Genomic DNA, 26727 nt, shown 5'->3' with positions numbered 1-26727 from the left:
TATCAGTTTTGCCATAAACTACTGTTTTACACACATGCATTTTTTTTGTCTTTGTCTTGCTGCTTTCTAACAGATTGTTCATTTCAGCAGTAGACACCTTGGACTATTTGCTGACTGAAAAACAAAAATACACTTAGATGCACACAGATACCTTTCCGTCCATATTTATGGATATGGATGCATGTGTCCGTTATAAAAATTATTTCTTTTATTGCTGAACAAAAACATATAGTAGTTTGTATGTGATCTACCGGGAGAAAATACTGCTGGTCTGAGAGTCTGTAAAAGGAGCAGACTAATTCCAGAGGTATGGATCCACAGCGGGGAATGCCCAGCTGGCAGCCGTGGCACAGCCCGAAACGGCAGCTTCGCAAATCATCCGGTTGCAGACCATTCAGGGTAAGACAGTGACATAGTCGTCGTCATCAATTTCTGTAAAGAAATCAATAAATCCCAAAGATGTTGTTACTGCAAGCGGCTCCTCTGAAAGCCCATGGTAAGCAGGCTGGCCAGTGGCCGTGTCGCTGGGCAGGTGTCAGTAACTCTGTTTGGTTTCTCCGCATACTCTCTGCTGTTGCAGGGCCAGGTTTAGGTCCCACGTGCTATGGGCTGGGTCCTCCAGGAGCCCGCGGGGAGCCAAAGCCTGGACTGCCTTTCCTGAGCCAGCAAGCTCTTGCACAGTGTGAGACCCCTTCTTCCTGAGGAACAGCCAAATGCTGGAAACCGTCCCCACTTGGTAAAAACATCAATAGCTGAGGTATAGCTATAACTATAGCATAACACCCCCTTTCTTCTCTGAATTAAAATGCAGCGGAAAAACTCTCCTCCAATCAAGGGAGGAGAGCCTAAAACCTCCTCTCCCTCCCAGACCTTGTCAGGTGCATTATGTTGTTTGAGAAGCTGGGGGAAAGGCAGAAATGGAATGCCTGGCACTCGGTCTCCACTATGGAAACTTCCTGTCCCTTGAAGCAGCCACCCTCAGCCACAGTGTTCCCAGGCTAGAAAACAACGTTCAAAAATGCCCAACAACCACTACTGTGAGTCCAGTCCCCTGAGGTGTCCCACTGGTCACACTGGCGTGCTCAGGTGTGCACGTGCTGCAAAAGCCAGCTGCTGGCGCAACACGAAGGCCCGGGCCAGAAGAGTGTGGTTCTTGCTTTGGGAAAGCACCGCGGGGTTCTGTGTGGTGCCTGCATTTCAGAGAGAGAGAGATGCCACGCCATTAACCTAAGCTCCCCCTGGGAGCATGTCATATAGCAGCCTGAGGGGAAAGTCTGGAATGCTGTAGGAGTGAAACTGAAATTAAAATTGAACGTCAACAATTCCAAAGTAATTTGATTGTTTTGAGAAGACTCCATTTTTATGGACACCCACAAACATGTTGGTAGTGAAATGAAAGGTGGGTTTTTTTTTTTCCCCTCCCTGTGAGCCCAGACCAGGGAAATGTGCATCTTCTAGAAAAGTTCATGTTGCAGGACCAGACAATAAAATATGCATTACACCCAATTTTTTCCTAAAAATACATCCATGCTACTGCACTATTTTCCATCTCCCTGGAATGGCAATGACAAGATACCAGAAAAATGTTTTTAGAGCAAATGTGGCACAGTGGTACAAGTGATAATGTAATGTCGGAGACCCTGGAAATGTCCCTTTGCTACTGTTTCTCTCAGACAGGTTGTTGCTGCACTGGCCCCTACACATGCAGCGTAGTGCATGAAGCGGTGGGGAGAGCTCGCCCCTTCCCATCCCATCCTGTCGGCTTGGCACAGGGAGCGCCGGAGCTGCTGCACTCTTGGTGTGTGCAGGAAACCAGCATCTGCCAGCACGCTACGACAGGGGGTACGACTGCAGCACAGAAAGGCTGGCCCACGTGACCGCATTGTAGCTAGCCATCGTCACGAGATACAAATCGCACAAAAGACTGCATATGCCAAGATTTTTTTCCCTTTACAATAATGGTACTTAATGGAAGGATCTCCCTTGCTCACACGTGCTCTCACTGTGGCTCTCGTTACACCTAGAGGACCTGGAAGAGTTTCAAGGTTATTTTGCAGCCTGTGACCTGATAGATACTGCAGCTGAGCATCAGGCAGCAGCAATGTGAAGAATGGCTTTCAAATGCCTGAGAGACGCTGACAAGTTACCAACAGTATCTCTAGTCATCCTCCCCAAAACAAAGACTTAAAGATGCCACGGGACTACAAAGCATGGTCTACCGCCTTGTGAAAACCTCCACCTTTACTGTAGCCATTTGCATAACATTTCTGTCAGGCAGAAACGCTGTATCCTTATCTTATACCTGGAACTTGTGAGCATAAAGTAGCAGAAGAGCAATCAGAGACTGAACTCTCTGGTTCCACAGCTGTGATCCTCAGCACAAGGTTATATGCTTCTTATTTTCAACACACCAACTTAAAATATCAATCACAACAAACCACAAGCTGGCTGGCTTCCCCCCTCCTCCCTGTCCCCAGCATCTCAAAAAGAACTGAGCTGGATTTTGATATAAAAACAGCTTTCAACCTGGACACTGAAGGTTGTGTCTTCATAAAGACAGCCTTCATGCCCAGAGAAGCGCAGGGAGCCGGCAGCCTGGCAGAACCTCGCGGGGTAAAGGTGGCCCTCAGCCTTCCCCAGACTAGAAGCATCAACGCCCATGAAGGAGTGAGCTGTGGGCACCATCGTGCTTTGCCTTCTGTATCTTGTGTAATTTTAATGTGTTGATTTGTGGGGGATGAGGGTATGTGACCTGTGAGCTGGGAATAACCACTTTCCACTGACGATAAGAGAGAAAGAAGGATGCTGAACTTCCCAGGGGAGCTGGTCTCAGAGGACACGTAGCAGCTATTCATTACAAACCTGTCACTGCAGTCATCTGTAAAAAAAACCAAACCACAAAGGCAGAGCTAAATTTCTCACCATCATAAAGGTCATCCTTTCCTGACTTGAACCCCAGGTTTCTTCGTGAGGTGTTTGGCTTCTTTAATGGGTAGCGGAGGTTTGTTATTAGTCCTTGATTTGGCTTCTCGTAAGTGTATATGAGGTCCTTTAACGTTCTGAAACGCCTCTCCGGAACACCTTCAGAAGTCTGCAAGGAAAGCAAAAATAAAGTTTGTTTGCAACTGCCCTTTGCGTGGAGTCCCCTCAATGACAGGAACAACAGACTGGTTCTTGTTTACCAAGAAGCTGTTTTGTAAATAGATTTGGTGACAAAATATTGTACTCTACTTGACACGCTGTGGACACCTGTTTGGTGGTGTGGCTACGGCACTGTGTAACCTCCCTCACTGTCTTGGTTTTTGAGAAAAGAACATCTTGAAGATACTGTCTCAGATGTGTGCTACAGCAATGCGGTACAGCAGAGCATCGAAGAGTAATGGCATTACAGACTTCCCGCTGGCCTTGGGACAGAAGTTCAGGGGCACCGTAATTAGCTCTCACTGAAAACGTTGTATTTAAACAAGCATGTGAGCAGCAGGAGCCAAACGTTTTACAAAATCTCATCATCGTCGCGCAAAGGACATGTGCAGAGGCAGCAGATGTGTATCCACCCAAAAGCCCTGCGTTGGCCGTGTCCTTTGGGCCTCAGTGGGCCTTCGGGGCTGCTTCCTTTGCCAGCTAACAAGGAAATACCTCTTGCTTTGCTTTGCTGCAGCCTTTATCTTCCCTTCAGCCCTGTATGGGCCGGTGCCACTCCCTCTGTGTCCTGGCTCTGGCTGGGATGCAGTTAACTGTCTTCTTAGCAGCCCGTATAGTGCTGTGTTGCGAATTTGTGATCAAGTGTTGATAACACACCCCTGTTTTGGCTGCTGTGGGACAGTGCTCATACAGCCTTGAGGTTGTCTCTTTCTTGCACTCTGTTCCACCCGCAAGTAGGTTGCGGGTGCACAAGATGCTAGGAGGGGGCACAGCAGGACAGCGGACCTGAGTTGACCAAAGGGCTATCCCATGCCATCCCATGCCATGCCATGCCATCTGACACTGTGTTCAGCAATAAAAATTCAGGGAAATTTGCAACCTTTGTGCTTATGGAATTTGTCTTCCCAAGTAACCATCACATGTGCTGAGGTCCTGCTTTCCTGGAGGTGGATCAACATCTGCCTCCCCATGGAAGGCAGTGACTCAACTCCTTTGCTTTGCTTCACCTATGAAACTGCCTTTCATCTTGGCCCAGGAGTTTCCTCTTGCTCTTCTTTTCCTGGGAGCAAGCAGCTGTGTGGGTGCTTAGCTGCTGGTTGGGGTCAACCTACAACTAGAATATTCATGGCCGAATCTGGCTCTTAAAAACCCTCAAACAGTCTCCCCTCCACCACTAATATATTATTTCAGTCTATTAGTTTAGTCAGCCAAACCGGTCTGACTTGAAGACTGGAAGAACAGAACCCTTCTTTCACATTTTTGGCAAAACCTTGTAAGGAAAACGGAGTTTGAAAAAACCAAAAAGTTATATTGAGTTATTATCTGCTGATAGGCACGACAGCAAACCCCAGTCGAGTGTCTATAGTCCAAACTAGATTATTTTCTGTCAACAAACCATTATTCATCACGGGAAATTGTGTCTTTCGTACTCAGTCCAAACCACTAATAGGCAAGAAATTGCCAGCATGTGAGAGCTTGGCGTGTCCTTTATGGAGCGAGCTGCTTCCCTTCCAATACTGCTTAATTGTTGGCAGCCCTCGTGGGTGCCCTGCTACCAGCAGAGGAGTGAGCCAGCTTTTGAAGGGTCCTCTCACCTTGCCTAGGGATTTGATCGATGCAGTCTGCTCTGACGCTTATTCAAGCAACGAGCAGCCTTATCTGGGGTCATCACTTCAAATCCGTGGTTCTGTGCCTCGGAATCACACAGAATGATAGATACATCTCTTTTAAATCAAAAAGATCACTGCACTCCTGAGTCCCTACAAGGTGTTGGGTGCAATGGCAGAGCTTTCACATAGGAAAAGCTAATTAGGAACAGGAGGCAGTAACGAAAGCGATAGATTTTTTCTTCAATGCTACCTAAGAGAAATGGTCAAATCAGAAAGCAGCTGGTCAGTGATTAACAGATCCACTTCGGTTATAAGGGAGCTCTACAAAGATAATAGCTACTTCTCAGCTAATATGTAAAAATATATCTATAACATTAAAAAGTCTAGAACTGAGCAGAGAGGAAAGTAAACTTGGAAATATTTTCTAAGGTACGGTGTCCACGTATGTCAATTCTTTTAGTCAAGATCATGATCTTTAGTGCGATCTTTACAGGTGAGATGAGAGTTACTCACCTGTATTTTAAAATATCCTTGGTGCTCCCTGAAGATACGGTAAGTGTAGATGAGGTCTTCAAAGCTGCGAAAAACATTGTTGCATACATCAGGCTTTTTATCAAGACCACTGCAACTTGCTTAGACTGCTACGGCTGATCCTCACAGCCAGGTTTTGGTTTTGTTTGCTTGTGTCTTAAACTGCAACATAAGGAAAGACTACACCCAAGGAAACAAATCTAAAGGAATGCCCAACGCTGAATAGCATCAATTTTGATATCTATATCTCTATAGATGTATGTATATGCATTCATTTTTCCATTTGATTCATGTATCAGAGGTTTAAAAAGACTTGGGATTCTCTAAGGCATATCTTTAATTGTCTGTTAGCCAAAATGACTCATGCGTGTTGTTTTCCTGCGTCTCAGAAGCCCAACTATTACTTTATCATGCCTTGCCCATTCAGATCTGACCCTCGCTACATTGCTATGCAGATCTGTTTGATTTTTGACCAAACGTATGGCACTCTTCTTTGCCCTGCAGAGTCAGGCCACGTATGGGAAATGTAGCTACAAGTGCTCTGATCAACCTGCAGCCACCACACTGTGCTTAGTAGCGCAGATCTTGACAAAGCATGCCCAGCTAGCCCACCTCCACACCAGCTACCCACCTGAGCTTTCCTCCAGCTGCTTAGAGCGTTACTATGCTGGGTTTTGTACTACTACAGCTCCAACTGAATAGATGCAGTAAGTCAAGGCAGTGAAAAGGCTTCAAGTTTACTCATCCAGAAAAGGCTGGATGTCACCGAGAGCTTGTATTATTTGTCCTGAGGCGGTAAACCACAGATTAGACCCTGAAATTCCATGTAAGGAATGCAGGTGCCATGTAAGAGAAGAGTTCTTGCTTCCACAGGGCGCCTAAGTCCTTGCCGGACACCAGCAGAGTTTCTTCATGGCGTTAGAAAGCACTTTGTGCAAACGTTGACGTGGGAATAAACTGCAAGCAAAGGGTTGGCACAGGTGTCACAGAGAACTGCAGTATCTCCATCAGCAGTGAGAAGGGGAGCCGTGACCTGGTTGACTTTCTCATTTACACCAGCTTGGACTCATCAGACAACCTTTTCACAATGGAAAGACAGCACTAATCACGTACCCCTCCTTCAAAACTGGAGCTATAAGGAAGACTTAAACAGCTCCAAAGACAAAAGTGAGGTGCCTCTCTTTCCCTCAGGTCACACTCTAGGGGAAAACGGGCTGGCTTCCAACAACTGCCATGGCCACAGGAGAAGCAATCACCTTGCAAATGACTGACCTAGGGCTGAGATCAAGGACGAGTCACCTGGGACGGGACACAAGACTGCAATGCTGTCTGGAAACAAGCACATTGGTACGGAGTGATGCCGTGAAAGACTCCTTGCCAATGTCTTTGATCGTATTGATAGAAGCTGGGAAAGATGTGAGGGGGCAGAGAGACCAAGAAAACCCTATTGATCTAAATAGCGGTAAAGAATGATTCTGTAGAAATCTTGCGGTTCACCTTCTGCATGAGATCTGACATTTCTCTGGAGAAGAGGGGAGGAGGTTGCCAAGGCATACACAGGAGTGGGAAGTTACAGAATACTTTTCATGCAATCTGCTTTCCTCGTGGGAGCCCTCAAGTAAATTGCAGCACCACAAAGCCATACTGTTGTTCCCCCCGTGCTGCCCCACACAGTGACCCCTCGAGCCATCTGTGCCTTCACGTATTCCAGAGGTGATCATGTACCAGGCTACTTCCACCTAGACTATGTTTGCCTTGGCCAGAGTACAGCTAGAGGTGTGCATGATACTGGACTCAAGAGCATGTGTGATGTTGGGTATGTTGTGGGCTGAGCGTCTGACCCCCGCTGCCGACAGCGGATGCTGTGGTGGGAGGAGGAGACACCACATGTTTAACAAAGCGTAAGGAGACTGGAAACGTCTGCAAACAGCACCTAGTATTAAAGACATGAGAAGCTGTGCAGTAAAAACGAAAGAGACAGAGAGAGCAAAGCAAAACAGAAGGGACCCTTGAGACTGCAAAATGAGAGAATGTTTCCTATGGTGAAATATAAGATTACTCTAACCAGAAGTTTCAAAGAACTTAGGAACTAAACCTAACACAGACCTTTAGAGAAGAGTAATTTGATTCCACAGACATCCCACCCCCTCATCTGTCTTCTTATTCTCCTCACGCGTGATCCCTCCCAAAACTTCATATCGCACTTGTATCACAAGAAGGCTGTTGAATTCTGGGAGAGACGTTAGTAGAACAGCCTCCAGTCACCAGCACCCAGAACATGACTGCACAGGTCCTACTTCTGAGAAAACTATTCCTTGCATTTCCCAGGGGTTATTATTATTTTTCATAATATGCAAATGTTTGAACACTCAGGCTGCTGATGGCTTTGGATGTATTTTGTGAACAGAAATAAAAACTTTATCAAATACCCCAATGGCAGCTATTGAGGAGATGAACTGGACATCATAAGCACGATCAAAAAAGGCAGTAAAGTTGCAAAGAAATACATACCACAGCAGAAAATAGAATATGTACACCCAAAAAACCCCAAACAGAAACACACACCAGTGGGGAAGTGAGGGCAGGGAGGGAGCAGTATCTGAAAAGAAGTTCTTCTAACTGGTGCACATGTTCATCAGGAGGACCTCAGCTGTAGCTACACGAATAGAGCTGTTACGAGAGGGAGAACCTTGGGGTGAAAGCCTAGCTCAGAGGACTTGTGCATAAACAAATGGGAACTTTGGAAATAAACTACTTTGCTCCGCAAAAAAAAGTTACTATGGACTGAGATCAGGATAAGACTTCCAGTTAGAATAGATTTACTTGAATTAACAGAGTTGCATCATAGGGATGCATCTTTTGGTTCCTGCCTCCTTGAGATACCTGTGGAAATTCACATGTTCCTAGCTCAAGAGTATTTTATAAATGTGGGTGTTCGTTATTTACACATAGACACAGAAGTAAGAAAAAAAAAATACCAGCAACCGATCATTTTTGAAACTTGCTCTTTACCGATCATCTAAATGTTGAGAGGTTACTGCCTGGATATTATTTGGCTACTGCAATTTTTACTAAGGAAACATGAAACTAACGTTAAAATGGAAACTTCTGTTTCCATGTGAACTACTAAATAATTACCAACAGACGCATATGGTACAAATTGATAAAGTGCCTGGTCTGGGCACAGGGAAGATCCATGGCAGAAGAGCAGGGTGAGAGGAGCTTTTTCTGGGAGAATGACATTGAACCATGAGGAGAACAGCAGCAAGAGCAGTAGGTCCACACTGAGGTGCTGTCAGAGACCTGGGACAGCTCTGGATGAAAGCAGCAGGGTGCTGTGGAGGAAGACCTATCAGCAGAGCTGTACACCATGCCTGATTAGAGAAGAGATGAGTTTTGTCCCACCATTCCAACTCCCAGATACAAGCTGGGAGTGCCCTCCCCTCCCCTCCCTCAGTCAGTAGAGGATAAAGAGTTGCTTGCTTTTTCTAGCAAGTGGATCAACATCTCTGCCCTTGGATCAACTAATTTGAGAGGTGTGCATCATTTGTGAATCAACCGTATTAGGTGCTAAGCAATGTTTTAAGATGCAACCCTAATCCAAGAGTGGAAACAGCACTGAGAGTTTCAGGGTTGACTGCATCCAGTTTTAGGATTTTCTTCTTCTTTCTTCTTCCAGCTCTCTTCTGCTGAGACAACTACTTACAGACGGACCAGTCTTGGAGGCAATTCTGAGCCAACACCATCACCATCCCATCTGCTATCTGAAGCCAGCCCTTGCTTTCACCTCTGCCAGCCAGCAGCTGTTATACCATTGCTGCCACCCCTGCAGTTTAACTATTACATTTGTTAATGCATGAGTTAAAGTCAAATACACCAAACACTACAGTTTTTAAGAGTTTTTAACACTAAAATCCACAGAGGCTATCTGGAAGTCACATGCTTTTTTAGATGCCTGCCCAGAACACCAGTGACAGATAAAAAAGCATGTGCTCCAGCTATCATAAGATAGATCTGCTTTGCCCTTAAAAAACCCACAACGAACAAACAAAAAAACACCAGGAAAGGGAAAGCAACTGTGTTAGCATGGCACCAAGCTTAATCTTTATGTCAACTCACCTCTGCCCACAAAACAAGGCCCTGTGTTACATCCATAGTTCAAACTCACGGCTCACGCCCAAGAAGCCCTTCACTGTCTCATCTCCCTCTCCCACAGGAGAGCTCAGAAGCCACCTTCCCACGCCAGGGACTAGCTTCTTCATCTTCCTCTGTGCCAGGATCCTCATTTATCCCTTCTGACAGCATATGCATGCCCTTTCCCTCCTACACCCCCTGCCCTCCCTGCATCACCTCCTTCCACACCATACTGGAGGCAGGTTGCCACAGCCCCCACCCTGAGCGCTCTATTTGCCCCCCACTTGCTATTTCTCTTCTTCTTACTCCATCATTTCACTGACCTCCTTTCTTCCACCTATCAGCCCCGTAGCACTCCATGTCCCTCTCCCTTTTTCTCCCTTCTCCTTTGATTCATTTCAAAAGTAATGCTTTTTTGATTATTGATAAAAACATTTTCTGGTATTTTTGAATTACTTAGTTGTGGTGTTAAATTTTTTTCATGTCGCACTGAAACACGTCCTCAAGGAGAGTGGGAAACCTCACAGGGTCAAACAAAGACTCTGAGTCTAATTTATAAACTTTGAATGCATTAGGAACAGATCAATTATAGATGAAAAGTGTAAAACAGGCTTCTTGAAAGTGAAAGAAAAGTGCTATTCCCTACAGGAAAAGAAAATTATAAAAATTTAGTTGTAGTAATAAAAGTTATAGACAAGATGTTGCGATTTTCTATGCCCATCTTGTTGATGGACTTGTCATATGAATTCAAGCAGGACATTATAGCTTTCTGCCTCAGCTTATGTTCTTACATCGGACAAAATTCCTTCGAAGCTCAAGGCTAAGATTTCATCAGACAAGAAGCCCATGAAGAAGGAACTATTTTGTAACCTACTGTGAGGCTTTTCTGTGCCTCAACAGTGCTAAAATGCTATTTACCCATCATTAGAGAGGCGGCAACTTGGGTAAGGTTCTTCCTGTGTTTTGGCAGGCTAAGCTGTTTTCTCTGGGTTCCCCTCACTGGCTGCAGAGAAGCCAGCACCGACAGATTACAGCTCATCTCTCCTCTGCTGTATAAAATGTCTCTTGCAAACACCTCCCTCTCACCATGCACTGTGATGGAAGCCTACGGCAGCCAGCATTACTTGGATACATACACAGCCCTGTGGAGTCTTTTAATATTAGGGAAGAACCATTAATGTTAGAGAAGATGAACACGTGTCTTTGCATCTATCTGAAAACACATAAAAGATTTAGTGTTAGAGTACTTACAAAACACAGAGACACAGGGCTCCTTCCACGCTTTCACTCTCTCGTATTAAATAGCTACCGTTCCTTCCATTCTTGGTCAGCAGATCTTCACAGGCTCTTTTTGTTATCTTTCCATGAAAAAACGGGAACTCCATGGACAACAGAAACCAAGCTCTCCCACCTTTCAAAGCAAGTCCAGAGAAAGGCAGAAGCATTAAAACACGGACTTCTTCCAAGTGCAGCTGCCCGCAGACAGCTGGAGCTGGAGGTGCTAAGGACGTGAGTGCATTCGTGGCGTTACCACTGACCCGCCTGTAGCCAAGGCGGCAGCCAGCCTGTGCTCGCGGCTCATGCAAGCAGCGATGGCAGGAAATGGGAAATGGTCTGTCTACATGGGTCACACTCTATATCAGAAGGGAAGATAAAATATCTTTTGTCATGTTATGTCAGCAGACATTTGACTTGTGCGTCACATTTCTAAGCTCTGCAATAGCTGAGTTGACACCAAAGTATAGTTACATTTTTAAGTTAACTTTTACGTTTGAAGTGGCTCAAAGCCCTGCAAATAGGGGATGCTTGGATTCCTTTCCTTGCCAGACTTGCCTTCTAACACAGCTAACAAAGCCCCCAAAGTTTTTTTTCTTTTTTCTTTTTTTTTAAAGTTTTTTTGTTTACTTGATTCTTCAAGTTTTGGTGAAAGTTAGCAATATTTGAGAATGAGATTTTTCAAAACAGAGCATTCCCCGCACCCCTCCCTTTCTTATTTCCAAAGTATAGCTATTTTATCAAGAAGTTCTGCTGTCTCTGTGCTGTGATTTAGAAAGTACGGCAGGAAGGAGAAGGGGGTCAGACAGTGTCTTCTGCTACCCCCAGGAAGCTGCTGTCAATTCAACAAGGACCAGCTGGAGCCACGTGTAGAGCTGTTGCTCCCCGATGAGGGGGATGCTGCCCTGCTCCATGGAAGATGCTTTCCCAGGCATTTTGTAATTTCCCTGCTGGAAGCCAAGGACCAGGGGACAAGCGCACAGACCTGCAGAAGCAGGTCTCAAGGTCAAAGCAGAGTCCAGCTACATGAGCAACTGGCAAGGGTCTTCTTGATTTCAAAACGTGCTGTTTGTATGTTCACCTCCTGTCTCTGACACCTAGGGCCAACTCCTTCTGAACTATGAAGTCCTTGTGATGTGTCATGGTTTCCCTGTTGCCAGACCACACCGGTGAACCCTCAGCCCTGAGGCAATGACCCCTGCAGTTTCACTTCAAGACAGTAACACCTGGCACCACTGCTGCCACTTACCCTGTTAGTACTGGTGACATTGGACCTGTCTGGTGCGATTCCAGGATCCACCTTGCTGATGATCCACACAGAAGACAAGGGAATGCCAAAAGATGCCATTCTGATATTTCACCCCTTCTCTTTCACAAATCCTCCCCCATTTTACCAAACTCCAAGAAACTCATGATGACAAGCACTTGACAGTTAGGATATGCCAGAGTTATGGCATGGTGCTGGCAAAATCTCAGTTCTCCTCCCTTTGTGTAAATAAAGTATGATAAAGGATCAGGTGTGATGGTGGGGATGGTCAGTCCTATGACCATTATTTTCCTGTGTGTCATCTACCTTGCTAAAGCCATAAACTGGGCTATCCTACAGGAGTAATACATACAGGAATAAAAATAAATAAATGAATGCAGGAGTAAAAAATGTATAGGGGAGGGGGAAATTATCTATAGGAACTTTTGTGGGTTTTGTTCAAAATTAATAGGTGAATCTGAGAAAAGAACATGAGTGTTTGTGATGTCCTGATCAGCCTCAGTCATGAAGCCACAGAATGCTCCAGGAAGACTTCCAGAAAAAAAGCAATTATCTGTTTATGCAAGGGTTTAAACAGAGTTCATCAAAATAACCTGTAGAGCTATGCAAGGATTTTGATAGAGAAACAAAGTGTGAGATATAGTGACCGCTGGCATCTTGACCACGGAGTGGAAAAAACACCCTGTGGAAAAACCAGGGTAAATACTGGCTGAACACTGATGAGCAAGGACAGCCGTGTTGTATATGCAGCTGTTACTTCAATGTTTCTTACTCTGACAACTTTATACACAAAAAATTCTAATAGTAACAGTAGTGTCTTTAACTGCAAGTTAATCATGCATGACACTAAGCATTTCTAGATGGTATCTTAGTTCAGGAATAAAGCAAACTGGTACAGTTTAGGGTCAAAGAAATTTAGGGAGTTAGAAAAACAGATACCCCTAAGAGAGAAACCTACAAGTAGCAAGTCCAAGGTGAAGTTAAAGCTGAACTCTGTACTGCAGTGACCACAGATTACTGATAAGTCCCCATCCCCACAGGGGCAGCGGGGGGAAATACCTCCCCTCACCTTGCAAGCGTCCTTAAGAGCATATTGCAAAGGTTCTTCTTGTTATCAGATATACCTGTATTTTCCTATGGGTCAGGACTCCGTGGGGCTTTTGTGTACGTAGCTTATAAATAGAAGATTTCCATGAGGTAGCGTGAGGTGACCAGCTGCCCCAGCAGCCCAGCTCTGCACAGGACGAGCAGCGGCTGCTCAGTGCTGCCCTGCTTCAGGCGGGGTCCCTTTCCCCTGCATCAAAAGGAAAGCAGATAGGAACCAGCTGTACGTCTTTAAGGAAGGCAATGGTACGTGTTCTTCATAATTTTCCCTAAAGCCCTCATTAGCTACGTGCAGAAACAGAAAACAGCAATTTCAGTAGATCTCACAGAACTGAATCTAGAGGTTCCTTAAAAGGCTGACCAAAAGGTTGACCGCTGACCGCTCAGTAGTGTGCTGCTCTGGTGGCAAAATAGGCTTTTGAGAAGATGAAAGTGCTCAAGGAGAAACAGGAGCTGGGGCTTCCTTCCATCAGCAGTCCCCATCCCCAGCCTTGCCCACCTTCCTCCTTTGGCCACACTGGGAGCATAGGTTCCTCCTTGCCAGCCTTTGCCTTTCCCTGCCAACGGCAGACACAGCGCTGGTGCCGGTCTTTAAGTCAGCACGGTTGTGTTTCATCGAGCCTCTTCGGAAGCCTTGCACTGGCTTTGGAAAGATACGGTGAAGTCTGAGATGACACTGAGAGCCAGGAACAGGGCATCATGCGAGGGGAAGTGGGGATCAGGAGATGCTTTGGATGGAGGAAGCATGGCAGGGGCAGGAAGAGGGTACGGTGCACAGGGCAGCAACTGGGGAGACTGGGTGAAAGAGAACAAGACAATGGAATGACAGGAAGAATACTTAACAACCATTGAAAAGGAAGAGGCAATGGACCTCAAAAAAAAAAAAAAAAAAAAAGAAAACATGCTTAAGTGGGACGTAAAGTAGAGTTTAAATCAAGGAACTTAAATGATAGTGACTTTATCAGAGACCTTGCAACAATGTCAAGAGGCTCAATGGGATGAGAAATTTTGGAATAGCAATCAGGAGTTACAGTTGAGGGAAGAGTTAATGTTGCAGTGGTATAACAATTAAGGATTATCAGAAAATTAATGAAAAAAAAATTTTTTGTAATAACGTAGGACTAAAAAAAAGAAGGGGAAAAATGGACAGAAGCTTGAGAATACAGAGAAAGAAGATTTGAAAAGGAAAAGCTCTGGTTAAAGGGAGAAAGGAGTTAGCCTGTCATAAAATAATTCAGTACGCCAAACAGAAAAAGATTTTAAAGAAAATGAAACAAGGACAGCAGAAGGGTTTGAACTGGAAGAAAGACTTAGCATAAAGTAAAAGGGGCTGGAATAGACATCACATATTAGTAGATTTGGTAATAAGTAACTGAATGTAGTGAAAGATACTATCAGCCATGATCACTAATACATGTAACCCCCTCCCTTATTTCAAGGTCTGGGCAGTTGCTGAGCTCCTGCAGTATCAGAGCACTGGTGCTTACACCGGTGCAAATAAGAAATTTTGAACTTGGTACTCAACTGTGGATACCACTACTGGTGAGGCTCTGCTCAGTCTTCCTGGTTTCTAAGTCTAAAACCCACTGAACTGAATCGCCTCTGAAATCCTCTGGGAGCACGGATTCAGGTGCCTGAACGAGTGCCTAGTGCTGCAGGAGACATCCTAGGACAAGTGAGATGGCCACACAGGGCTGGCAGGTGTGACACTGGGCTGGCAGGTGTGACACTGGGCTGCCACAGGCAGGCTCGTGACCTTTTGGGGCAGATGGAGTTCAGTCGGAATAACTACAGCATCTCAAGCAGCACTAGATGGTGGTGAATTGCTACTTTTACGTCTAAGGAAGCCAGCCCTTTTACCTGCTTCTTTCTGCTCCAGATGCAGAAGAATGAAAGTGAAACCACCTTCATTTCAAGAGAAAGCACAGGGGGCTCAGTAGCTTTCCCTGCTGAGGAAAGTTTGCTTTCTTCACTATATTTGTGCACCTATCTAGCAATTCCCTACTACAAAAACAGGTATGGTCTCCATTCCTCTTTAGAAACACTTCCATTGTGCTTTCCAGGAAAAAAAGAAACTCCAGCTCCTGCTTCTGTCCCAGCAGCCACAGCACTGGGTCAGAACCTGGGACCGTGGACTTCCTTAGTGGCGTGCAACTGCGTAACTAGCTCTAGTTAGAACCTCAGCAAAAATTCACATTTTCCAACCATCGTGGTAAGTTCCTGTGAGGACAGGAAGGAATTTCTTGTGCAACTAGTCAGGCGGCCTTCTCTGTGCAATGCACTCCATTTGCTGACAAGCGTTGTCCCGCATCTGAGGTATTTCTGTTGGCCGGGGGCAGGGGCAGTGACGTGTTTTACGTGGTAAGATTAGACCTTTGCTCTGGTTAATCCAAGACAATTGTTTGAAAAATCTCTTGCCTTGGAAAGCATCATGAGTCATGATCAGAGGGAGGAGTTGTGCAATGATGGATTTTTAGTTCCTTTTAAGGCTTCCAATTCTTTATTCAAACAAAGAAGTGATATTCCCAAGCAGAAGTTCTAACTGTAAACCAGAAACTTCAGGCACAGAAAACCTTCCTGTGGTTCTCCATGCACTGTGCATGAAGCAGGAACGGCTTTGGTGGAGTTGAAAAGTTGGGAAGCATATGTCATGGCAACAAGTTTCCACAGCTCCCTTCAATAGAAGAGGGCACCCAGGAATTAATATGATCTTTTTACCTTACCTTACCTACCTGTAGTGTTCAAGTGAATCTGGGAATAGGAGCTTCATTTAAAAGCAGAAATCATAGAAATATGCCAGAGAAAGAGGTCTGGGAGGGTGAGAGAAAAGAGAGGCTGTAAACATGGCTTGATCTGTCGCTAAACCAACATCATTTGGTGGCCAGACACAGGAGCTCCATATCATACCTTGTATGCACACATATACATATATATGCTTTGCTCTGGCCCTGGTGGGCTAATTCAGGGCAAAAATGAAAGGTCTGGCAAAGACAAAAGAGGACTTGTGCATCACAGCCTGGGCTACCTGTTGATGGACACCGTAAATACCTGGAAGACAGTGGGAGATGTTGGCCACCACAGAGCTGTGCCACAAGCCTCACCACAACTCGCACCACGCAGCATCAAATCTTCACCGTGTGTTGGGATTACATACCAATATATCTCTGTGGGCCAAATTTAGCTGCAGACTCTGAGCAAGCATTTCCTAACTGGCTTAAGAATCTTAGCAAGTACTTTTGGCTTACACAAACCTGCATGCCCAGGGTGCTGTGTCAGCTGAGTCTGAGCAGCCGTCAGAAATATGAGCCTATGGTGTTAAATGTAAATTAATTAAATTATGTACTTAAATAATTGTATTTAATGAAATAAATTAAAGCTGTGTGGATTTCAGTTTGTGGGCTGGAGGATGCAGAGAGAGAGCTACACCTGGGTTTCTTCACCACTGTTCACCAATAGAAATTTCCAGACTGCCTGAAGTCAGAGAGGCTCTCGTTTGAACAGAAAAGAGCTAGAAGGGGTGTTGCTTACGTGACAGGTAGGAGCAGAGTCTTTCTCAGTGAGTTCAGGATACTGCATGGCATCATCATTTTTGTGCATCCGGAGTGGAGCTGGGCGGAGGAGCCCACCCTGGAAGCTGCTGTAACCCTGCCTGGGGAAAACCATGGTGGGCAAGTTTGTGACAACAAGGGCTTTTCATTTCAGAGGGGAAAAAAACTCTGAGAGCTGCTCCAAGCTGTGTGCAGTTAGTGATGAGAGCCTGGGGAGAAGGTACAATGGCAGTGATGCCCCAAGGCGGCGGGGCTTGAGCAGCTGGGGCGGTCATGCTGGGCTGAGCCCCTGGGCATTGCCACTCAAATCTTGGCTACACCAACCAAGCTGTGGCTGTTGTGCATCTGCTTTTAAAACAGTTTTACTCCACTCCAAAATAGGATTAGGTTGGGTTTTTTCTCCTTATCCACCAAAGGAGATTTCACAGTTCCCAGGGTAGCCTCCTGCAGTGACTAACTTTCAGATGTCAGCGGGGAAAAAGCAAAGTTCTTTTCCCCGAGAGACTGCATCCTGAGCTGCTCCTACTCCTATGTGAAAAGAGACAGCTAGATCATCGCTTCCTAGAACCCCTCCGTATGTCAGAACACTTAGGTCCTTCAGCCAGCCTCGTGTTTTCCCAACTAAGTGCAACTACTTCCTCCAGTCTCTTCCCACAAGCCACATTTTCTTGCAAGTGCTCTCTTTGGTTTTCTCTGACGCCACTGTGGCTACTACTTCTATAAAATTTTATGCCTATAATGGAAAAAAATCCTCTTCCCTACTGAGAACAGCTGTTACAGAAGGCCAGCACCATTCCGGCAGCCAAGTCCTGCTCGACCATCTAATTTCTTTTCTGCCGTACTCCTGCCTTTACCCATTTTCAGTTTTCCCTCCTGTTAGCGTAAAACTTAGCGGGGGCTTTTCATAGTGACACCTCATATTATCCAGCACATTGAGAGCTCTGGTTCTACCACCTCTCCTGGCTGCAGCTCTAACAGCAAGGCTCTTGATAGCATCTCCTGGCAGTGTCGGAAAGCTGAGGAAGAGCTGGGCTGCTCATCAACATTGAGTGCTCACTGAATAATTGGGGAGGGTGTGGGAGATTGAAAGCTGTGGTTGAAAGCAGCGAAAAGCACAGCCGGTGTGCTCGGCAGCTATTGAGAGCAAAGCAGGAAGCTGAAGGGTCATTTCCTGTTTGACCAGATAGCAAAACCACAAGAAAGCACAAAGCAAGCTGCATTCTAGCTAAGGCTCCTGAAAATTTGAGTTCTCGCTGAGCTGTGTCACTAGGCAGTCCCAGTGCTGAGGCTTACTGTACAAACTCAACCAACAAAGGTTTTTGCAAGAAGTACTATTGTATTTACAAATTACATTTAATTTTGCAGAATTCACAACTGTAGCACTGTATATACACCAGCCTGTACTTCTGCAATGTATCGTGCCTGGGTACAAAGTTATTTTGTGGTATTTGTTGATGGCAAGATTTCATTCAGACTGAAAGAAAAATCGTTATGATGTAAATGAAAGAAGAAAATGTAACTAGTGTGTCTATTACTTAAGGACTGCTGCTAGAGCTGCCTGTGCGGTGCCAGAGTAAATCCCCAAGGCTCCAGAACTCTGCCATTAGCTTTCTAATAAAATGAAACCTAGGAGGAAACCCCTGATTTATAACCGTGTTAACATGTTGTCTGTTTTTAAAATACAAGTAAAATGAAAATGATCCTTCAAAATGCAAACTTCTCTGTGCTAAAATTAGAATTAAAAAGTCATAGAACCAAACATTTTTAAAAAATGTTATATATATATATGAGTATGTGTAAGTAGGGGGTTTTGGTCTTGAAATCATCTAGAACTTTACTTAAAAATTTACTTGCAAGATAGTCACAAAAGTAACATTTCCCTTCTCACTGGCAACCCTGCTGTCAGGATTCTCAGTGATCCATAGTCAATTATTCCCTGAGCTTATATTTCCAATTTTTGTATTTGAGTTGATATTCTTGAAAAAAAAAAAAAAAAAATAAAAATCAGAAAACCTGAGAGACGGGGGAAAAAAAGGTTTCCACTGACATTTTTCAGTGTCTTTAAACTGAGGAAACTGGCGACATAAAGTGTCTGCTTAGAGAGATCTTGGTGCCTCCAGAAAGGCTTTGGCCAGGGAGTGGAGAGCAGATGCTTGAGGGATGTGGAATCCCACGGGCACTGGGCACTGCGGCTCTTCGGCTGCTGCCCGCCTGCAGAGGAACCGCTCAGGCTGACTGGAAAGACATTCCAGGAGCTCAATGCCACCAAAATTCCTCTGCAGACTTCAGCGAAAGACCCGTTCCACCCAAAAAATGATAGACTGGAAGTTCATTCAATCCATCCTAAACGGCACAGGTCTTTGTAAGAGATGGACTTTCTCAGAACAAGTCTATACTACAATAACACAATCTTCAAGAGCTACGGAGCCCGTTCTTCAGCCTTGTTTTCACAAAAGCAGCCCCCTCCCCCGGTTTGACAGTCCTGCTTCATGTTAACTGTTACAGACCCTGAAAATCCAGCTCCTAAGACATCATTGGTCCCAAATATCACATCAAACAATTCACTCAAGGCAGTAAGAAGTCAGTTCTCATCACAATGTCCCCCCAGCACTGCCTCTCTGTTAAATGTGCAAATAAAGCTGCGGGAGATGACAAAACCCACCGACAATCACATTTCTACACTCCTGCTATGTCCCATATGACTTCACTACAAAACTCTCCTTTCGTAGGCTTTGCCTTACTGTTTGACAACAAGACTCTGACCAGGGTGTTCATCCACCCTTCACATCCAGAGTTGCATCAACAGTGACATTTTTTTACCTTCTCTGTTTACTCTTACTAATAGGTCTTTTTACCCTTACTAGGATTTTCCTAGTCACTAAGTTGCCATCATCCTGTCCAGGGCGCTGTGTACCCGGCAGCTACAGCTTACCACTTTGGAAGAGTGGCTTGTCCTAGTGCTGCTGGTTTCCACCTTTGCATAAACTTGAAAACACCTTTTTTTCTGTAGTAATTAGGCACTGCATACAGTAAAGAAAAACAGAGGATGATAATGTGTAAGCTTCAGAGGGCTCTTGCATAATTTTCTGAACCACTCTGACGCCAGCATTTAATTATTAGCCTTCAACTACCAAACACTTCCTATTCCTTTACTGATTGTCTGGGCAACACTGCAGAGAGGCGATCAGAGAGCCAGGCTCTCCCAGGGCACGGCGCAGTGCATGCACAGGGCAAAACAATGCTCCAAACCCTCAGCGGTTTACAAGACACGTTCACATAGAGCCTGGGCTTGAGTCCACTCGAGCAAGGCAGACAGACCCAAATCCTCATACTTATGCTTGAGAGTATCAACTAGGTTAAAACTCAAATGGGAGTTCAAGTCAGAGACTTAATAATAATGGAGTCAAAAGAACAGCTTAGAAGAACTTTGAAGCAGGATTTGTGCAGTGTATCAAAGCCAAAGCGTTAGTGCAGGAGCGGGCTGGAGTGGCAATCAGTTAGCTGAGGGGAATGTGCTCGAGCTTGTAGGTCACGAACCCTGGGAGGACAAGGAGTGTGAATAGACACAACAATTAACATGATGAGGCATGTTTGCAGAGCACAGGGGAGTGGGAGACGGATGGCGCCAAGGAAAGGTAACACCTTGCTGTTAATTGATGGCAGTTAACCACCAATCAGGGATTGCCTAGTATGTAATTCTTAGCTTAAAGAACCAATCTGTTTAAAGCACGCAGCTTCTGAAAACATATATAAACTCGTGATTGTGTACAATAAATTGACATCTTGCTTGCATCAAGCTATGTCCCGTCTCTTCATTCGCCGCACATTAGGACTGCCCACCTAGTTGGAACCACAAGGTATTTTTATATGTCACCTCCAACAACGGTCACTAGCAGATACGTAGAAAAAGAAAGTGTAAGGAATACACTTCTTTTCGTAACAAAGTGAGTACAGTTTTTGTATAAGAGAGGACAAAAGCTGTGGAAGGAGAGCTAGGGAAGAACCTTACCGGTGAAGATGAGTTTAAAAGGGCATGTCCTGGGGCTGGTAGACAGAATCTGCAAAGTTGCGATGAAAACTGAATGTGGAAGCCTAGAGATGCTCCACTGAAAGTGATATTCAGCTCTTGTGTCCATTTTGCTGTGCTCTGTGGTGGGGAAGATAAGGGGAGGAACGGTTGTAAGGGAGGCCAGCTGGGCAGCCAGGGGTCCCAGCGCATGCATCGGTTAACTTGGGCAGAGGCGGTTAACCTAGCAGGGTCTGTCAGCCAGTTGTCACCAACTGGTGGAGGCATTGCTGACTGCAGCAGAAAGAAGTGGGAGAAAGATCTCAGTCACGGCCTGCTGGGACTCCTCAAAGAAAAGCCAGAAAGAGGCCGAGGGAACCCCTTGAGGAGAGTGCAGACCACGGGATGGAAGGGACAGAGGTGGACAACAGGGGCACAGAGGGAGCAGGGTGCAACGAGAAGCCTAAGTGACATCCTGGGAAAAGGCCTCGAAGTGGGGGACACTAAAACCATGGGAAGAGCGACAGATGCCTCAAAGACAATCACGCAGCAGGTCAGTGATGAGGCGAGCCACAGGTGAAGGGAAAGGTGGAGACAAACCACCACAGGAGGGAAAGAAGGGGGACTAGGAAAAAAAAGGGTGTGTAAGTGAAACAAAATCCCATTTTCCTTAAAAACAACCACAGGCTGAAGAGAATAATATAGAGGGGGAAACATCTAGACCATTTCACCTTATTTTGTTTGAAGACATATGAGCAAATATTGATGTACTGCAAGCGACTCATCAGAGCAGTACGCAGTGTTAGAGCTATGGCTTTTGTGCAAACACAGCCCGCGGACTGAACTGCAGTATGGTTTTCCTGCACTGCTTCAGCTTCTCGGATCAAACTCAGGTAGCTAGTTTTGATGTCCTCCAGCACCGCTGCATTTGAGCAGGGGAACTTTTCCCTTTTTCAAGACAGTTTCTATAATTGACCTGAGTGGAAGCCATGTGAGGAGTCCCACATGTTCTGTGGGTTTTGGAGCCTAAGAGCATCATGTTGGCAGCTTACTATTCACCTGCCGAGGCATCTCCCTGTTTCAGTGAGAAACACCCTCCCCCAACCCCTAACCGATCTTCTACTAGTTTTCACTAGTTTGCAAAGAAGTAGATTAAGATTTAGGAAACCAGATTACAATTTAGCTCTTCAGCCAAAATTAACTCTTCTAGATCTCTAGTCTAGTTAGCGAGCCTCTGTTCTTTTTGACACAAATTAGTAGAGGCCAACATTTATCAAGGCTGTTATGTTTTTACAGCATGCTTGGATTTGATCTGCTGGGCCAGGCAGGAATGTTTTTTCTGTTACTTGATGAAGAGGGGAGAAAGAAAGGACTTGAACTACGGCAGCACAGCTATAACTGACTAACTCTTGGCGATGGAGTTCTCAGTTTTGACTCCCTTTGGCACGGAAAGCTTCCCACTGCTACTGTTGCTACTATCAAATTCATATGCAAACCCAAATGCTCCATCTCACAGCACGAAAGCTGTGTGAAATGACTCTCTGCCTTGGTGCCTCTGAAAATAACTCCACTGCACTGGTTAAATTAATCAGGAAGAAGGAAACAGGAATGAAAATTAATGGCCTGAACACTTCAATTTTTTTCATTGGAAATCTGGGAGTTTATCAACAAAGCTCACTTAACTCCTCTAGAGGAGAGAAGGATAAGAATGCGTGATTGCATAGAGACTGTTATAATCGATGTATACAGAAGTGCTGCATTAAAAAGCAGCAAAATAAACCTTACTATGCAATTTTCCCCGTGTCTCAGCTCTTAGCTCTGTAACTTGACACACTGGTAGTGCAAATGTGGCAGCCCTCACCTCACCGTTTTGTTTTGTTGAGTCTGTCCTGCTTGCAGCCGCTGTCTCACCTCTGTGATCAAGAGAAGACATCTGTTTGGATATGGATTCACGAGGGCCTTATTTCTCACCTGTGAAGAAAGAACTTGTTATATGACATCACTTAAACATATGCAAACACCACCGCCCTCACCCCCCGACCCCCACCGCCACCCCCCCCAAATGCTCTGTAACTGTAATTAGGACCAAGAGAAAGAAAATGCAATGCAGAAACCCTTTGGTTACCATGGGGTAGCTGGCATGGCTGCAGGGGACCCTGGTGCCCCTAAGGGACAGTGACCTGGACTCAGGAGCTGCTTTCAGTTGAGGTCCAGCAGCAAACCCTGGTCTCAGCAGGGCCTGCCTGGTCCCAGCCGTGGGTGCCAGTCCCCGTCCCCATGGAGAAAGCCCTGAACATGACTGTAAAACTGTGCAAGTGGAACATCTGGAGTTACAGCAAAAGCAGGTTTTACCCACAGGCTTCCTTACAAATTTGAAGACATTAGTCTCAAACTAATTTTTAACAGAGCTATCAGCAAACAATCAAGTAGATCTGATTTCTTGTGCGCCCTCTGAGAGAGCCCGGTTAGACCCCTCTGCTCCGCACCCCTGGCTCTTTGCTACATGCTGGGCATTTGGTTTTGGCTTAGAGTTATTTCTTGACTGCTGAAGATACAGAGGTCTGTCACGCTGACTTGTCACATTGAAGTGACTCAACAAATTGCCCTGTCAAACTGAAGGAGCTCTGTAGGTTTCCTCAACAACTTCCATAAAATGACATCTCACTTGGCTTCGCACAGCAACATATGTGACGGCTTTATGTTCAGGACTGGGCAAACAGCAGGCAGACTGGGGCTGTAGGCTTTGGTTTTAGATAGGTATTCAAGTGTGAAACTTTAGACCCCCAAAACAAGCGAGAAAATCCTTTCATAGTGGGAAAGAAAACAGATTTCTGGATAAAGGTACAGAATTTGTCCAGTGATTTGTTTCAGACTGCGACTAAAGTATGTAGAGAAACTAAGAAGGGACCAACAAGGTGTACGACAACCAAAGAACAATCTCCGGCCTGTATTAGTGTATTACAATGAAGCGATACACCTCTGCCCGTATATCCACCTAAAAAAGGCAGGGAGGGTTTTTTCAGCCATTCTGACTAGTCCTGTGAAGGGGTATGAGGGGGTGGGATCCATAACCAAGGCGGAGCTCAGGAGGCTTCCTCAGGCCTCCCTTGCACCAATATTTTTGACTGGGACGTGCTGTCATTTTCTTTCCCCTTTTTATGTTTCACTCAGCTGAGTTAAAAAAAAACCCAAGGAAGGCTCTTTATCATCGTGGGAGTCAGGCTGTTGGATACATGGCACCCTGTGCCCGGTGCCGACGGAGAAGCCCAAATACTCTGTGTCCTTTTCGCTTTGGTTTTACTCTCTGGATTGAGGACCGCAGCAGGATGCTGAGGCCAGCCCTCACGTTTTAATATGTTCCATTTTCATCGATTGATTCCACTCTTCTATAAGGTGGGGAAAAAAAAAATATCTTAGGTGTTAAAAGAGCAGGAACAGAAGGCATCAAGGCAGGGTTTTGCTCACCCACCCTGGCACAGGGTTACCCTGGTTTCTCCAGGGACATCACCGTGATAGCAGGGCTGCCCATGGGCTGTGCAGCGGCTGCATGAGGAGAAAGCAGTGGTGTGCACTTTATAAAAGATTTCTTTTGGCTCCTGCCTGTCCTTGACACAGACACTCTGTCAGCTGTCTCAGAAAGGGGTGAGATTTACTCTGTGCAGTGGTCACCTGGCAGAGCCTGGGTGCAGCTATGCACAGCTGCTCCTCCTGCAGCAGGGTGATCCTGGGTCGGCTGGGGTAGTCACCAAGCTCCTCGCACCATTCTGCCTTCATTTCCAGAAGAGAAAAAACCTTTCATGGGACAAAAACAACACAGTGAGACCAGGTTGTGATAGCTAAACACCCTCACATGCTCATCCCTGGAGCAACAAGAAGCAGAGTCTCCCTCTGCCAAGGGAAGAGCGATTTGTTCAAGAAGATGTAGAGACGTGCTTTTGGGAGGCGTGAGGGTCCAGGTAGACCAAGTGTTGCCTGCCAGTGATTTTTCTTTTTTCAACCCACACAGTATTTTATTGTTATCATTTGGCTACCCGATCCCCATTTACACTCTACTTTAAAGGGAAGAAAAGAAGCTTTTAAGCTTGCACAGTACACAAAGACAACACATATATTCAAGCATCCAGTGTAAAGTAAAAAACTGGGAGGGCTGGGAGTAGCTGTCATCTCAGCTTTGATATGCTGTACGGGCACTGAGAAGGGCTGAGCGTGGGACTGCCAGTACAGTGGAATAGCTGGACTTCCCTAAATAATCCATAAAGCTTCCCAGGCTTTCAAACCTTCCTCTCCCTTCTCTATCAAAGTGCCAAGAACGGGAAGGATAAGCACAAATGACAGCACCTCTGTGGGTCCTGAGTGTCCTTTTGGGGGTTAAATGAAACATTTGTACCTTCTCTGCAGAGACAAGAGACATAACCCAACGGATTTTGGATGCCTGACTGAAGGACACAAGCTATGGCCATGGAAGATCTACACTGCCATGCCACCCAGCTCCTGGCGCTGGCTCTTCACCCTGGGGCCACCTGAATCCCAAACTTCCCGACACAGCTGCGACTGTTTACCGTGGCAGATCTCGACTCATGCTTCAGGAAAATTCAGACTGGTTTCTTGTCATTACAGGACATTAATTAGGTCTCTTGGGTTTAATAAAAAAACATTTTTTAATATTTATTAAAAAAAATCATTAAAAATTTTTTAAAATGTGTTATTTCTCTCCATTGCTCATCCCAGATTGTTTACCTTGGTCCTTCTGATAAGTGGCTTTTGCCAAGTATTTTTTCCCTGCAGCACAGAGCAGAAGTAAGGCTCCCCAGAGGCTTGCTCGGCTGTGCCTGCAGCATCCCCTTCCTTGTTGCAACGGCTGTGAAGCTGCGTGCTTGAAAACAGCATGTTGGCCAGCAGCGAGCAGGCAGGCTGCCCAGTACGAGCCTCACCAGAAAGGCTGGAAATACAAAGCACTGCCCATCTGAGCCTTACCCCCCATCCCAATAAACTCAGCACGGGAAAACACGTGCCACCTGCATTAGCCTGGAAGTGCACAAGGATTATCTTGCAAGAGCATGGTGCTTCTGGAGTGTAACAACACAGCTGCAGTTCAGGTCACATCAGGGATTGGGCTTGATTGTCAGGGTTAGTTTTGTTTAAGCCCACTTCCACCAGTCCCCAGTCTTCTTCACATTTTCATATTTAAGATCAGGTTGCAAAAAGAAAACCCACAAAGGCTTGTCACTCGATAAGCCCATGTTCAAAACGGAATAATACTAATAACCACAAAGCAAGGCGTTGTTTCGGTGAAAGGCAGCGAGCTCCGGGAGTAACATATGAAACCTTCAGTATGACAATAAAGACTTCTCTGTTCCTCTAACATCAGGTCTGAAAGCTGTTCAAAATCTGGACGCGGTCTCTAGATGGCACTGTGAGTCTATATAATAACGATTAATGAAATATTAACAACCCTATTAAGTGTTTGCATTGCTAATTGGGCAAGAATTCACAGCTACCAAGTGGCTAGCTTCCAGTTCTTTATATATCAGACGTGATACATATATATATATACACACACACACATATGTGTGTATATATATGTGTGTGTGTGTGTGTATACACATATATACATACACACACATACATACACATATCTAAAAAATCATAGCCATATTTATATTGCTTATTTACCCCTTGGGTCACAATGCAAGCTTGTGCTTCATCAGATCTCTTCAGTTTCTTTCGCAGTCAATGCTGCAAATACAGCCAGCTGGTTACTCTTGTATGTTCTCTCCTAAAATAAAGTGATTTAGCTCATTAGGCTACCATGCAGCCCCTGTACTCTCAGGATGTAGTACCTATAATCAGGTTGTTTTGTCTGATTAGAAACGCTTAACTGAAGGGTTAATTAGCCGTTCACAATTGCTGGGTGTCTGTGTGATCAATCAGAGTTGGTGAGTTCACTGCTAGACATCATCTTGCTAAAGGCATGGAGGGATATGTTATCCAACATCTTAAATCAGTAGAGATATTTTTTTTTTCTCCTTCCATTGTAAATGAACATCTTTTAAAAGTGCTAAAATATAAATCAATTTTCCAATCTACAGTACTATTCAGGATTGCTACTTG

The 26727-nt window shown here is 45.3% G+C and overlaps 1 protein-coding gene across 7 annotated transcripts; it reads right to left on the bottom strand.

Moving 5' to 3' along the window:
- Positions 1–48: 48 nt before the first annotated feature.
- Positions 49–26042, bottom strand: SH2D1B (SH2 domain containing 1B). Of its 7 annotated transcripts, XM_040583097.1 has the most exons (8): positions 24286–26042; positions 22483–22587; positions 20620–20757; positions 13083–13252; positions 10955–11050; positions 10668–10827; positions 5265–5328; positions 441–3091 (listed from the first exon to the last, which is right to left on the bottom strand). In XM_040583097.1, exons 6-8 carry the CDS (start codon positions 10799–10801, stop codon positions 2855–2857), a joined length of 435 nt encoding a protein of 144 aa, XP_040439031.1. In that variant the 5' UTR covers positions 10802–10827; positions 10955–11050; positions 13083–13252; positions 20620–20757; positions 22483–22587; positions 24286–26042; the 3' UTR covers positions 441–2854. The 7 variants fall into 7 exon arrangements, with proteins under 7 accessions (XP_040439030.1, XP_040439031.1, XP_040439033.1 ...); XM_040583099.1 differs by lacking the exon at positions 10955–11050; XM_040583098.1 differs by lacking the exon at positions 20620–20757.
- Between the last annotated feature and the right edge of the window lie 685 nt (positions 26043–26727).

The sequence above is a fragment of the Falco naumanni genome, chromosome 2 (genome assembly GCF_017639655.2).
Source record: "Falco naumanni isolate bFalNau1 chromosome 2, bFalNau1.pat, whole genome shotgun sequence".
Lineage (NCBI taxonomy): Eukaryota > Metazoa > Chordata > Aves > Falconiformes > Falconidae > Falco > Falco naumanni.
The sequence above is the reverse complement of the archived record's forward strand: the minus strand, read 5'-3'. Positions and strand labels throughout refer to the sequence as shown.

Excerpts from the sequence above, each read along its gene's own strand:
- SH2D1B (XM_040583095.1), bottom strand. The coding sequence starts at position 10,861 with ATGCTTCTGCCTTTCTCTGGACTTGCTTTGAAAGGTGGGAGAGCTTGG. Across the intron at positions 5,329-10,667 it reads GCCCTGTGTCTCTGTGTTTT|CTTTGAAGACCTCATCTACA; the intron begins GTAAGTACTCTA and ends TGTTTTTCGCAG. Across the intron at positions 3,092-5,264 it reads AAGGATATTTTAAAATACAG|ACTTCTGAAGGTGTTCCGGA; the intron begins GTGAGTAACTCT and ends CTTTCCTTGCAG.